The 11,091-nt window shown below is 53.7% G+C and overlaps 1 protein-coding gene across 2 annotated transcripts; it reads left to right on the top strand.

Annotated features, from left to right (window-relative positions):
* Positions 1-581: 581 nt before the first annotated feature.
* On the top strand, positions 582-10,931 carry MANEAL (mannosidase endo-alpha like). Of its 2 annotated transcripts, XM_056122908.1 has the most exons (4): positions 582-1,209; positions 2,647-2,756; positions 5,329-5,405; positions 9,605-10,931. In XM_056122908.1, exons 1-4 carry the CDS (start codon positions 660-662, stop codon positions 10,239-10,241), a joined length of 1,374 nt encoding a protein of 457 aa, XP_055978883.1. In that variant the 5' UTR covers positions 582-659; the 3' UTR covers positions 10,242-10,931. The 2 variants fall into 2 exon arrangements, with proteins under 2 accessions (XP_055978883.1, XP_055978884.1); XM_056122909.1 differs by lacking the exons at positions 582-1,209; positions 5,329-5,405 and having other exon boundaries at positions 2,686-2,756.
* Positions 10,932-11,091: the final 160 nt, after the last annotated feature.

Below are 11,091 nucleotides of genomic sequence, written 5' to 3' on the forward strand. Positions count from 1 at the left end.
GTGAGGACCGACTTTCTGTGAGAGATGCAAGACAGAAGCATCTCTCGGCGTCCCCCGGCTTCAGGATGTGCTGGGGACCACAGCAGGGCCGTGCAGAGCGTCCTGATGCGCGTTCACGCTTTCCCTCTTCCTCCAGCCTCCATCCAGCCCAGGCCTGGGAGGCAGGAGAGGTGGCCCAGGGTCTGGGGTGCCGGCGCGGAAGGGTCACCCCCGAGGTCCGCGGCGGGGCGAGCCGGGCCGGAGGGAGGAGCCCCCGTGGACGCGCCCGCGGGCCCGCTCGCCCGGTTCCCACCGCTGCGGCGCCCCCTGCCGGCCGCGCGCCGGGCTCGGGAGAGCGCCCGGTCGGGTTCCCTCGGCGGGGCCTGCCCCGACTGCCCGGCGGAGCGGGCGGCAGGTCCTCGGCGGGTCCCGCGGCCGGCCCGGGCCCTCGCGGCGCCGCCCCGCGCCCCTCCCCCCGCGCCTCCGCCTCCCCCCTCCTCGCGCGACCACTTGGTCTGCGCCGGCTGCGTTCCGGGGGCCGGGCCCGCCCGCACTGCGGGGCAGAGGCCGGGAGCGGCCAGGCCGCGCGCGGCGCGGGGCAGCGGCGACCCCCGGGCTCGGGCCATGGCGCGGCGCGCGGGGCGCTAGGCGGGCCGGCCGCGGGGAGCGCAGGGGCCGCCATGGCCCGGCGGCGCCGCCGCGCCTGCATCGCGCTCTTCCTGGTGCTGCTCTTCGCCTTCGGCACGCTCATGGGCCTGCGCACGCTCAAGGCGCCCGACGGGCTCCCGGCGCTGGGCCCCGGCCTGGAGCTGGCGCCCTTCGAGCGGCGCCCCGAGGCGGCCCCCGCGCCCGCCGCCCGCGCCCCCGCCGCGCCCGCCGCGCCGCCGCCGCCGCCGCCGCCGCCGCGCACCGCGGGCCCCGGGAGCCCCCCGGCGCGGGCCCCCGCCGAGCCCGAGCCCGCCGCGGCGCGCAGCCTGCGCGTCTACTCCGACCTGCACGCCTTCTACTACTCCTGGTACGGGAGCCCGCGGCGCGAGGGCCACTACGTGCACTGGGACCACGTCATGGTGCCGCACTGGGACCCCAAGATCTCAGCCAGCTACCCGCGCGGCCGCCACAGCCCTCCCGACGACCTGGGCTCCAGCTTCTACCCCGAGCTGGGGCCCTACAGCTCCCGGGACCCCGACGTGCTGCGGGAGCATATGACCCAGCTCAAGGAAGCGGCCATCGGTGAGTGACCCCAACTCCCGGCCCCCGCGCCCCAGCTGGCCCCCTTCCCCTGGACTCGCTTCTGTGCGCGCGCGCGCGCGCGGCGAGGGCCCGTCTCCACGGTCTGAGGTTCAGATTCTGCCCCCTCTCCCTTGGGGCCCCCACGGTCCCAGCGCCGAGCTGCCGGGAGGGCACATGGAAGGGGGTTGGCCCCGGGTTGCCCCCCCACCCCCCGCAGCCTCCTGTTGGAGAGTCCTCCGTTTGGCCAGGTGAGGCCTGGGGACCTGACCCTACAGGAGTCCAGGACGCTCTGCGGCTGGGAGGCAGGCCGGACAGGGCAGGGGAGTGTTCCTGCCACGCTAGCTGCCGCTCCGACCCACACTGCCTGGTGGCCCCTGTTCTGCACTGGAGGTGGGCGTGGGGAGCAGATGCTTTTCGCCGACTACTGAGCTTTTCACGAGGTTCCTGGCATGAGCTGGAGCTCAGCCGGCTGAGCACAGGCTTGGCATGCAGGAGAGCTGAGGTTCACCCCCAGCACCACATGGTCCCTTTCCACCCCCGCACCATCAGATGTGGCCCAGCCCCCTCCCCCTTCACAGAAAAAGTCTCCTCTGTAGGCGGGGCTGGGGAGGTTCACTTGTTTCGACTGCAGTCAATTGTTTTTTACAGCACATTTTAGTTTATCTGAAAATGGTTAGGGAGGGAGGGAGCAACTTGTGTGCCAGAGACACTCGCAGGGCGTGGATAAGTGAGACAGAGGCTGTTCTTCAGGAGTTTCATGTGGAGGGACAGGCAGCCCAGACAAATGTTATCTCCTGGAAAGAGGAGCTTTGGGAGGGCTGTTCTCCCAGCTAGGACCCCAGACATGCTCCTTTGTTGCTGAGAGGCCTGTGGAGGAGGTGGCCGTGGCCGTAGTCACCCCATCCCTTTGTTTCACTGCTGCAGAGGCCACGGAGAGAGGGCTCTGATGTCAGGCTCCTTCATAGCCAGCGGTCTGTGCAAGGTTCCCACAACCACTGGTTTCAGCACCACACTCTTGGACAGCTCCAGAGTTGCACAAGGATGTGAGCCCCAGGAGTGAACCTGGGGTTGGGGGGTCCTGGCTAGAGGTTTCATTCGGAAATTGCCTCACCTGGGGCCGCTAGATAGTGCAGTGGGTAGGACGCTTGCCTTGCTTGCAGTCGACCTGGGTTTGATACCCAGCACTATATATGGTTCCCTAAGCACCACCAGGAGTGATCCCTGTGCTGTGCCTTGCAAACAGATAACCCAGATTCACTTTTCAGTACCATATGTAGTCCCCCTGAGTCCTGAGTATAGCCAGAGATGGCCTGAAAAACAAAACAAAACAAAACAAAAAAGAACTAAATCAGCCACCATCTCAGAGTTGGAGGAGGTTTGTGAGGAAATGGGCGGGAACACTGTGTGTCTGTGAAGAGGTCTTTCTGTTTGTCTCAGGTGTCCTGGTCTTGTCCTGGTACCCACCTGGCATGGCTGATGATAACGGGGAGCCCTCAGACGATCTGGTGCCTGCCATTCTGGACACTGCCCATCAGTACAATATCCAGGTGAGTCTTCAAGAAGTGGAGCATTTAATCACTACAGACTTCCTTTCTGCCCTTGGGTTTCATTAGTGTCTTACATGAATATCTAGACTCTAGCCCAGATACAGCTACTACAGATCAATGGGGCATTGGGGGTGGGGTTTCAATAATAGTGCCCGGGCTGGTGAGATGGCTACAGGGGTTAAGGTACGTTCTGCTGACCCAGGTTTGAATCCCCAGCACTACATGTGGTTGCCCAAGCACCGCCTGGAGGGAATCATGAGCACAGAGACAAGAATTGCTCCTAGGACCACTGGGTCTGGCCCCAAATCACAAAAAATTAAAATGATAATTTATAAAAGTTAATAAATATGGGGCTGGAGAGATTAGTGCAGCAGGCCACGTGCTCACTTTCCATGCAGTTGACCTGGGTTCAATCCCCGACACCCTGTATGGTCCCTGAGCATCTCCAGGAGTGATCCCCGAGCTCAGAGGTAGGAGTAAGCTCTGAGCTCCACTGGGTGTGGCCCCAGAACAAACAAAAGTAATAAATAGTGCCTGTCACTTTTTTTTTGGGGGGGGGGAGATTGTTGGGAGTTGCATACTGGCAGTGTTCCGGGGCTCCTCCTCTTTGCACTGCTTGAGGGACCATGTGGTGCTGGAGATGGAACTCACTCAGCACACTCCTCAGCCCTGTCCCCAGCCAATTTTTTTAAATTCTGAAATAAATAAAGTGAAAACTAAGATCAAATGGGAAATCAAATACGGTAAACATCACAATCACCAAGGTTAGCTTGGAGCCCAGAGTGTGGAGGCAGGGCTGAGTGGACCCACAAACTCAATTCTGGCCTCACCTCCCCAGAAGGCAGCATGGCTGGGCCCCTCCGGGAGAGAGCAACAAGGGTTCTTGGCAGGAGGCTTACGCTCACAGAGAATGAAGCCATTCACCTCTGCACGTCCTGCTGTATTCCCTTTCTGTTTTGTTTTGAGGCCACGTCTGGCAGTGCTGGGGTACTGCTCCCAACTGTGTGCTCAGGGGTCACCTCTGGCAGTATTCGGGGGATTATGCTGTGCCATATTTAAGAAAATATTAACACAGGCCTTCGAAAATATCAAATCCATGCCTGCTATGTACATAGCATATGCCCTTTGAGCTATCTCCCTGGCCCCTGTCACTATCACTGTCACTGTCGTCCCGTTGTTCATCGATTTGCTCGAGCGGGCCCAGTAACATTGTGACACTTGTAACTGTGTTTGGCATATCGGATATGTCACAAGGAGCTTGCCAGGCTTTGCCATGCGGGCGAGATACTGTTGGTAGCTTGCCGGGCTCTCCAAGAGGGCCGGAGAAATTGAACTCAGTCAGCCACGTTGGCTGCATGCAAGGCAAACGCCCTAACCGCTGTGCTATTGCTCAATTCCCCCCTGGCCCCTATTTTTATTTATTTTTATTGTTCACAGTCATTTATTACATTCAATATTCCAACACCAACCCCACCACCATTACACCTTCCCACCACCATTATTTCCTACTTTCGAACCACCACTGAAACTTGCCCAAATAGCAGGCCCTAAATGATTTATTTCATACTGCTTGTTATGGTTAATTCGATAAAAAGGGTCAAAAAAGTATTTCCTAAAAAAAATGTGTGAAGCTTGTTGTAGAGCCATTAAGCTCTTATATAAGAGATTACTAACTTGTTGTTAAGCCTTGTCTGTTAATATTTTCTTTTTTGGTTTTTGGGTCATACCCGGCAATGCACAGGGGTTACTCCTGGCTCTACACTCAGGAATCACCCCTGGCGGTGCTCAGGGGACCATATGGGATGCTGGGAATCGAACCCGGGTCGACTGCTTGCAAGGCAAACGCCCTACCAGCTGTGCTATTGCTCCAGCCCTATGTTAATATTTTCTTAAATTGTTTTCCTTCCAATGTGGTGTGTGACTCTTGGTATATAAGTGATGCAGAGTATGAGATGTTGCACAGCTGCCAAAGTGGTCCCTGACCCCTATTTTACCTAATTGTAGAAACCCAATAAGTCATTTCTCTCTCCTGAGAAGAGAAAGACAGTGAGAAGCCCCACTCCCGTTCCAGAACCCACCACTGAGATGTTGACTATAGTATGGTATGTTTCCCCAGAGAACAGAGGACAGTATTGGTACCTTCTTCCTGTTGTTCAGGCAGCCAGTGCCAGTCACTTGGAGCTGACAGAGGGCAACCTGTTCCCCATCCTGTAACAGCCCACCAAGTTAATTTCCACTCGGCCCTGCCTCCACACTCTGGGCTACAACCTAACCATGGTGATTGTGATGTTTATGGTATTTAAACTCCCAGCTGCCCTTCTGTGGGAGGCAGGGAAAGTGGCTCATTTCTCCTAGTTTCAGGGATGAACTTTGCAAGGCCTGTATCCCACTGCGGAGCACCAGCTGCAGCCGGGCTCCCTAGGCCATGAAGGTGGTGGCCGCCTCCGAGCTCTGTGTGACTGCTGTAGCCTTCCCTGAACTCAACTGTTCTTCCAGGCAGTTGGAAGCATGAGTTTACATGTTATAAACCCTGACAAATATATGCCTGACTTTTTTTCCCTATTTGTGGCAGGTGGCCTTCCACATCCAACCCTACAAGGGCCGGGATGACGTCACTCTGCACGATAACATCAAGTACATCATTGACACGTGAGGCTGCCATGGGGTCTGGGTTTTGGGTGGGGGAGGGGGGGCGGAGATCAAAAGGAATAGGAATAGAAGGTACAGGAACTGGTCAGGAGACACAAGACAGAATAACGCTGTGTCAAATAACAAAATAACAAAAGCATTTTTGTTTTTCTTTTTGGATCACACCTGGTGTAACAGGGGTTACTCCTGGCTCATGCACTCAGGAATTACTCCTGGCGGTGCTTGGGTGGGTGGGGGGGCATATGGGATGCTGGGAATCAAACCTGGGTTGGCCCGTGCAAGGCAAACACCCTACCGCTATCGCTCCAGCCCCGCATTTTTTTTTTTCTTTCTTTCTGCTCACCTGGCTTTGCTCAGGCTTAATCCTGTTTCTGCACTCAAAGATCAGTTGCTGGGGACCAAACCTGGGTTGGCCACATGAAAAGCAGATGCCTTACTTGATGCCCTATCTCTACAGTTCCTAGCAGCTATTTCATAGTGAGAGTAGAGGGCTTGTGATTGAGAGCCTGGATTTGGATTTTAGTTCTGTAACCTCCCCACCTGTGATCAGAGGCAAACCCCATTGACCCTTGAGTCTTGTAAGAGCTATATACATATATATATGTGTGTTATATATACATAGTTATATATATATAACATATATATGTATAAAGTGGCTTGTCCTGTGCTTGCATAGATTGTACATTAATTTTAAAAATTACATATTTAGTACCTTGAGGTATACAGGCAGAGTCTTCTAAGTTGGTGCTGTACAACAATGGATAGGACTAGCAACGTTTCTGATTTGATATAATTTATATAATCTAGGGGACTGGAGCGATAGCACAGCAGTAGGGTATTTGCCTTGCGTGCAGCCGGCCCAGCTGAGCTGAGTTTGATTCCTCCGCCCCTCTCAGAGAGCGCGGCAAGCTACTGAGAGTATCTCGCCCGCACCGCAAAGCCTGGCAAGCTTCCCGTGACGTATTCGATATGCCAAACACAGTAACAGAAGTCTCACAATGGAGACGTTACTGGGCCTGCTCAAGCAAATCGATGAACAACGGGAGGACAGTGCAGTGCAGTATATATTCTAGGATACTAAGGGTAGCAATGAAGTAGAAAGCATTTAATATAAAAAATCGTATAATGGTCATACTATGAAAAGAATAATAATAAAGATGGAAGCATTAATAATAATAAAGATGGAGAGATAGGACAGCAGGGAGGGCACTTGCCTGGCATGTGGCTGACCCAGGTTCAATCTCTGCCACCACATATGGTCTCCTGAGCCCTGCCAGGAGTAAACTTTAAGCTGCATGCAAGAAAAAAAAAGAGAGAAAGCTTTGCTGGGTCTCGTCCATGTAGTCAGGAGATATATGTTATTAATAAACTTCTGGGGGTGGGGAGGTAGCTCAAAGAACTGACCCAAAAATCTTAAGAACACACAAAACATAAACAAAAACAACCCAAGAAAACCCACTTTGGAGTGACTGTTCAAGAGAGCTGCGGTGTGAGCTGAAGGAAGGGTCAGTTCTGTGAAAGTGCGGGGCAGCATCGCACAGAAGGGAGAGGACTGGTGGAGCCAGAGAGCCGTAAGATGAGACAAGGTTGAGAGAAAAGAAGATCCTGGTAGGGCTGCCCAGGTTCAGTCCCTGGTGCGAAATGGTCCCCTGAGCGCTGCCAGAAGTGATGCTTAAGCACTGAGCTCCTGACCACTGCCAAGTATGGTTAAAAAACGGGGGGGGGGGGGGGGGGGCGGGGAATATATGGAAAGAAACAGCATTATAGCTGGAGCGTAGGGAAGATAGTGTGGGAAAGAGAGAAATGAGAAAGAGGCTAGATCAAGTAAGTGGGCCTTTGACGGCCTTGGTAAGGAGTAGCTGGATCTGACTTTTGTTGTTTTGTTTTGGGCCCATGGTCCTCAGGAACCATTCCTGGCATAATGGTCTGGGGGTTTTTCCCGGTGTTTAAATTGTACCTGAATTTTCTGCTGCTCAGGGGTTATTCCTGGCTCTGCACTCAGGAATTACTCCTGGCAGTGCTCAGGGGACAATATGGGATGCCAGGGATGGAGCCCGGGCCAGCCGCGTGCAAGGTAAACACCCTACCTGCTGTACTATCACTCTGCCTCCATGCTCCAGTGACTTGAGCCGTCTGCCTTCCTGACACAGAAGCAGTCAGATCTGTTTCACACTCGTTTTGGGAGCAGGGGCTGTAGCTCCACACCCACCAGAGCTCAGGGATCACTCCTGGCCGTGCTGGAGGAGCTATTTATAGTGATGGGGATTGAACCTGGGTCAGCTGCAAGCAAGACTAATGCCTTAACCCCTGTACTATCCTTTGGCCCTAGATTGACATTTTTAAAGAGAATGGAGGGTCAGGAAATGGCTTAAAGGGCTGAAGTGCATGTTTTGCATGTAGGAGTCCCAGGTTCCATGCTTAACACTGCATGCTGAGAGTGACCCCAGAGCATCCTGTTGGGAGTAGTACCCCCACCGAGCACCATCATGTATAACCCAAAATCCAAATACATTTTAAATTTAGTTTATTTGTGTGTTTTTTGTTTGTTTTTTGCTTTTTGCTTTTTTTGTCTCACACCCAGCAATGGTCAGGGGCTACTCCTGACTCTGCACTCAGGAATTACTCCTGGCAGTGCTCGGGGCACCATATGGGATACCGGGGGCTGAACCCAGGTCGGTTGCGGGTAAAGATAAACACCCTACCTACTGTGCTATATCTTCAGCCCCTTAAATTTAGTTTAAATACGGGGCTGGAGTGATAGCACAGTGGATAGGGCATTTGCCTTGCACACGGCCGACCCGGGTTCGATCCCCAGCATCCCATATGGTACCCCACGCATCTCCAGGAATAATTCCTGAATGCATGAGCCAGGAGTAACCCCTGTGCAATGCTGGGTGTGACCCAAAAAGAAAAAAAATTAGTTTAAAATAAATGACAAAAAAAATTGGGGCCAGTGATGTGTCTCAGTGGTAGAGCTCTGACCTTGCATGTATAGTGTCCTGGGTTTGAACCCTGGCACTGAAAAGAGGAAAAAAAGAGAGAAAGGGAGTTAGTTAATCAGCTTTACTGGGTCTCACCCATGTATTCAGGAGATATACATGTTATTAATAAACTTCTGGGGCTGGGGAGATAGCTCAGAGAGCTGGAGCACATGCTTTGAATGCTGGAATACCCTGGGTTGAAACTGTTTTGTTTTTTGGGGGGGGTCACACCTGGCTCTGTATTCAGGAATTGCTCCTGGTGGTGCTCGGGGGACCATATGGGATGAACTCAAATCAGCTGTGTGTAAGGCAAACACCCTACCCACTGTACTATCACACCGGCCCCTGGGTTGGAACTCTGGTTTGGGAGCCATACCTGGTGGTGTGCAGGGGTCATCATAGTGGAGCTCGGGGAATCCTGTGTGTACTGAGGATTGAACCTGGGTCAGCTGTATGCAAGGCAAGTATTCTATTTTCTGTACTGTTGCTCAGGCCGGTCCTTGTTTAGACCCCTGCAACATCAGGGACAACACAGTGTGGTCCAAACACTATAAAAACAGAAAAAAAAAAAAAAACCCTTCTTGTTCTTACCAAAAAAAGATAAAAGGGAATGGATGGGGCCAGAGGGAGAACTCAAATGATAGTAAAGTGCAAGGCCCGTGTTTTGGTCTTGACACCACCCACCCCGTGTGCCACCAGGTCTTAACCTCTGATCCCAGAGCACCACCTGACCCAGGCAGCCCTGCAGTCAGGCCCCATCACTGGACCATCAGGCCCTCCGAGAGGGCTCAGCTCCAGCTCTGCTGCGTCACCCACCCCTATAAAAGCATTTTTTAAAAGTGGGTAATGGATAATCGGGAGTCAGGAGTGGGAACCCAGAGACCAGGCAGGTAGCTGTGGCTGGCGGCAGTTCTGGTTGAAAGATGGTGCGTGAGGTGAGCCTCTTAGCTCTTCAAGGGTGTTGAGGAGTTAAATATGAGCAAGAACGGGATGGTGCCAGGAAGAGGTTTGCTTAGAGGACAAAGCTGGTCCAAGGAGGTAGGGTGGGCAGCGGGGCTGGGTGGAGATTAGACTCTTGCTTAGAGCCACAGTGAGTGCAGCTTGGAAACTGGCTGGGTCCGAGATGGTGCTTGGGCGTCAGGAAGCTGCTCCTGCGGCTGGTGGCTTCCTTCCGTTCAGGCTGCTGGCTCAGGCTCTTCTTCCTGCTCCCCTCCCCAGGTATGGCTCCCATGGTGCATTTTACCGCTATAAGAACAGCATGGGCAAGAGCCTCCCTCTCTTTTATATCTATGACTCGTATCTGACGGCCCCCGAAGCCTGGGCCCACCTCTTGACACCAAATGGGCCCCACTCCATCCGAAACACCCCCTATGATGGGGTCTTCATAGCGCTCCTGGTGGAGGAGGGCCACACGCATGACATCCTGGCCGCTGGATTCGATGGCATGTACACCTACTTTGCCTCCAATGGTTTCTCCTTTGGCTCCTCTCATCAGAACTGGAAAGCAGTGAAGAATTTCTGTGACGCCAACAACCTCATGTTCATCCCCAGCGTGGGGCCTGGCTACATTGACACCAGCATCCGGCCCTGGAACAACCACAATACGCGGAACCGCGTCAACGGCAAGTACTATGAGACGGCCCTGCAGGCGGCCCTGACGGTGAGGCCCGAGATCGTCTCCATCACCTCTTTCAACGAGTGGCACGAAGGCACCCAGATCGAGAAGGCGGTTCCCAAGAAGACGCCAACACGTCTGTATTTGGACTACTTGCCTCATCAGCCCAGCCTGTACCTGGAGCTCACACGCCGCTGGGCGGAGCACTTCATCAAAGAGAAGGAGCAGTGGCTGATGTGAGGGACCTGCAGGTGGGCCTGAGGTGCTGTCTGGGCCTCAGCATGCGCAGGTGCTCTTATCCAAGTCAACATCCGGAGTGGGTCCCCCAGGCCGAGCCCCTACAGAACAGAGCTCGTTCCTCAGGCAGTTGGTGCTGGTATGCTGTGCATTGACAGAAAATCAGGTGGTGTTCCAGACGAAACTGTCGAGGCTGGCAGGTGACTTAGCCCAAAGGCAGCTCCACATCACCCTTGAAATCACTTCCGGCTTTGAACTTGGTTTTGTGTTGAGGAGTTACCTGATCATTATTCTTGGAAGTTGCCTGGATCTTTACTCTGGGCTAGCATGCACCCTGCCCCTGCCTGCCAGCCTCCATCCCCTCTTCAGACCTCCTTGCCACCTCATCTGGCTTCTAAGTTCGGGAATCCTATTTGAGACTTTCTTAAAAGAAAATCCAAGATTTAAGTTCTTTCTAAGTAGATTTCTGAACCTGTCAGGAAATCATCCTGAGTGTTCACTTATACTAATTAAGCACCTATGTGATAGGTGCTACGGGAAACCCCCCAAGGAGTTCTTGTTCTCCTCAGGCTTACAGGATCCAGCATTTCTGCTTGGTGTGGCCTTGTAGCTGGTGCCTGAGCACGGCTCTAAGTTTTACTTCTTGGTAATCTAATTCATGCCAGGAGTTGAGTTCTTTTTCTCCTAAGAAAATACCTCTGTGCCCCAGAACATTTTCCTAGATCAATGTTTAGCTCCAGGGAGAGGATAAGTCCCTCCCCCGAGCTAAACTAAGAGGCCCACTCCCTAGCGCCACTTCAGTGCTACTGTGACTTGTAATGGGTATGATGTGTTCTCAAGTATGCATTCCCTT

This window comes from Sorex fumeus, unplaced genomic scaffold (assembly GCF_029834395.1).
Source record: "Sorex fumeus unplaced genomic scaffold, SorFum_2.1 ptg000047l, whole genome shotgun sequence".
Lineage (NCBI taxonomy): Eukaryota > Metazoa > Chordata > Mammalia > Eulipotyphla > Soricidae > Sorex > Sorex fumeus.

Coding starts and splice junctions, on each gene's coding strand:
- MANEAL (XM_056122908.1), top strand. CDS start 660: ATGGCCCGGCGGCGCCGCCGCGCCTGCATCGCGCTCTTCCTGGTGCTG. Junction 1,210..2,646: donor GCTCAAGGAAGCGGCCATCG/GTGAGTGACCCC, acceptor TGTTTGTCTCAG/GTGTCCTGGTCTTGTCCTGG. Junction 2,757..5,328: donor CCCATCAGTACAATATCCAG/GTGAGTCTTCAA, acceptor TATTTGTGGCAG/GTGGCCTTCCACATCCAACC.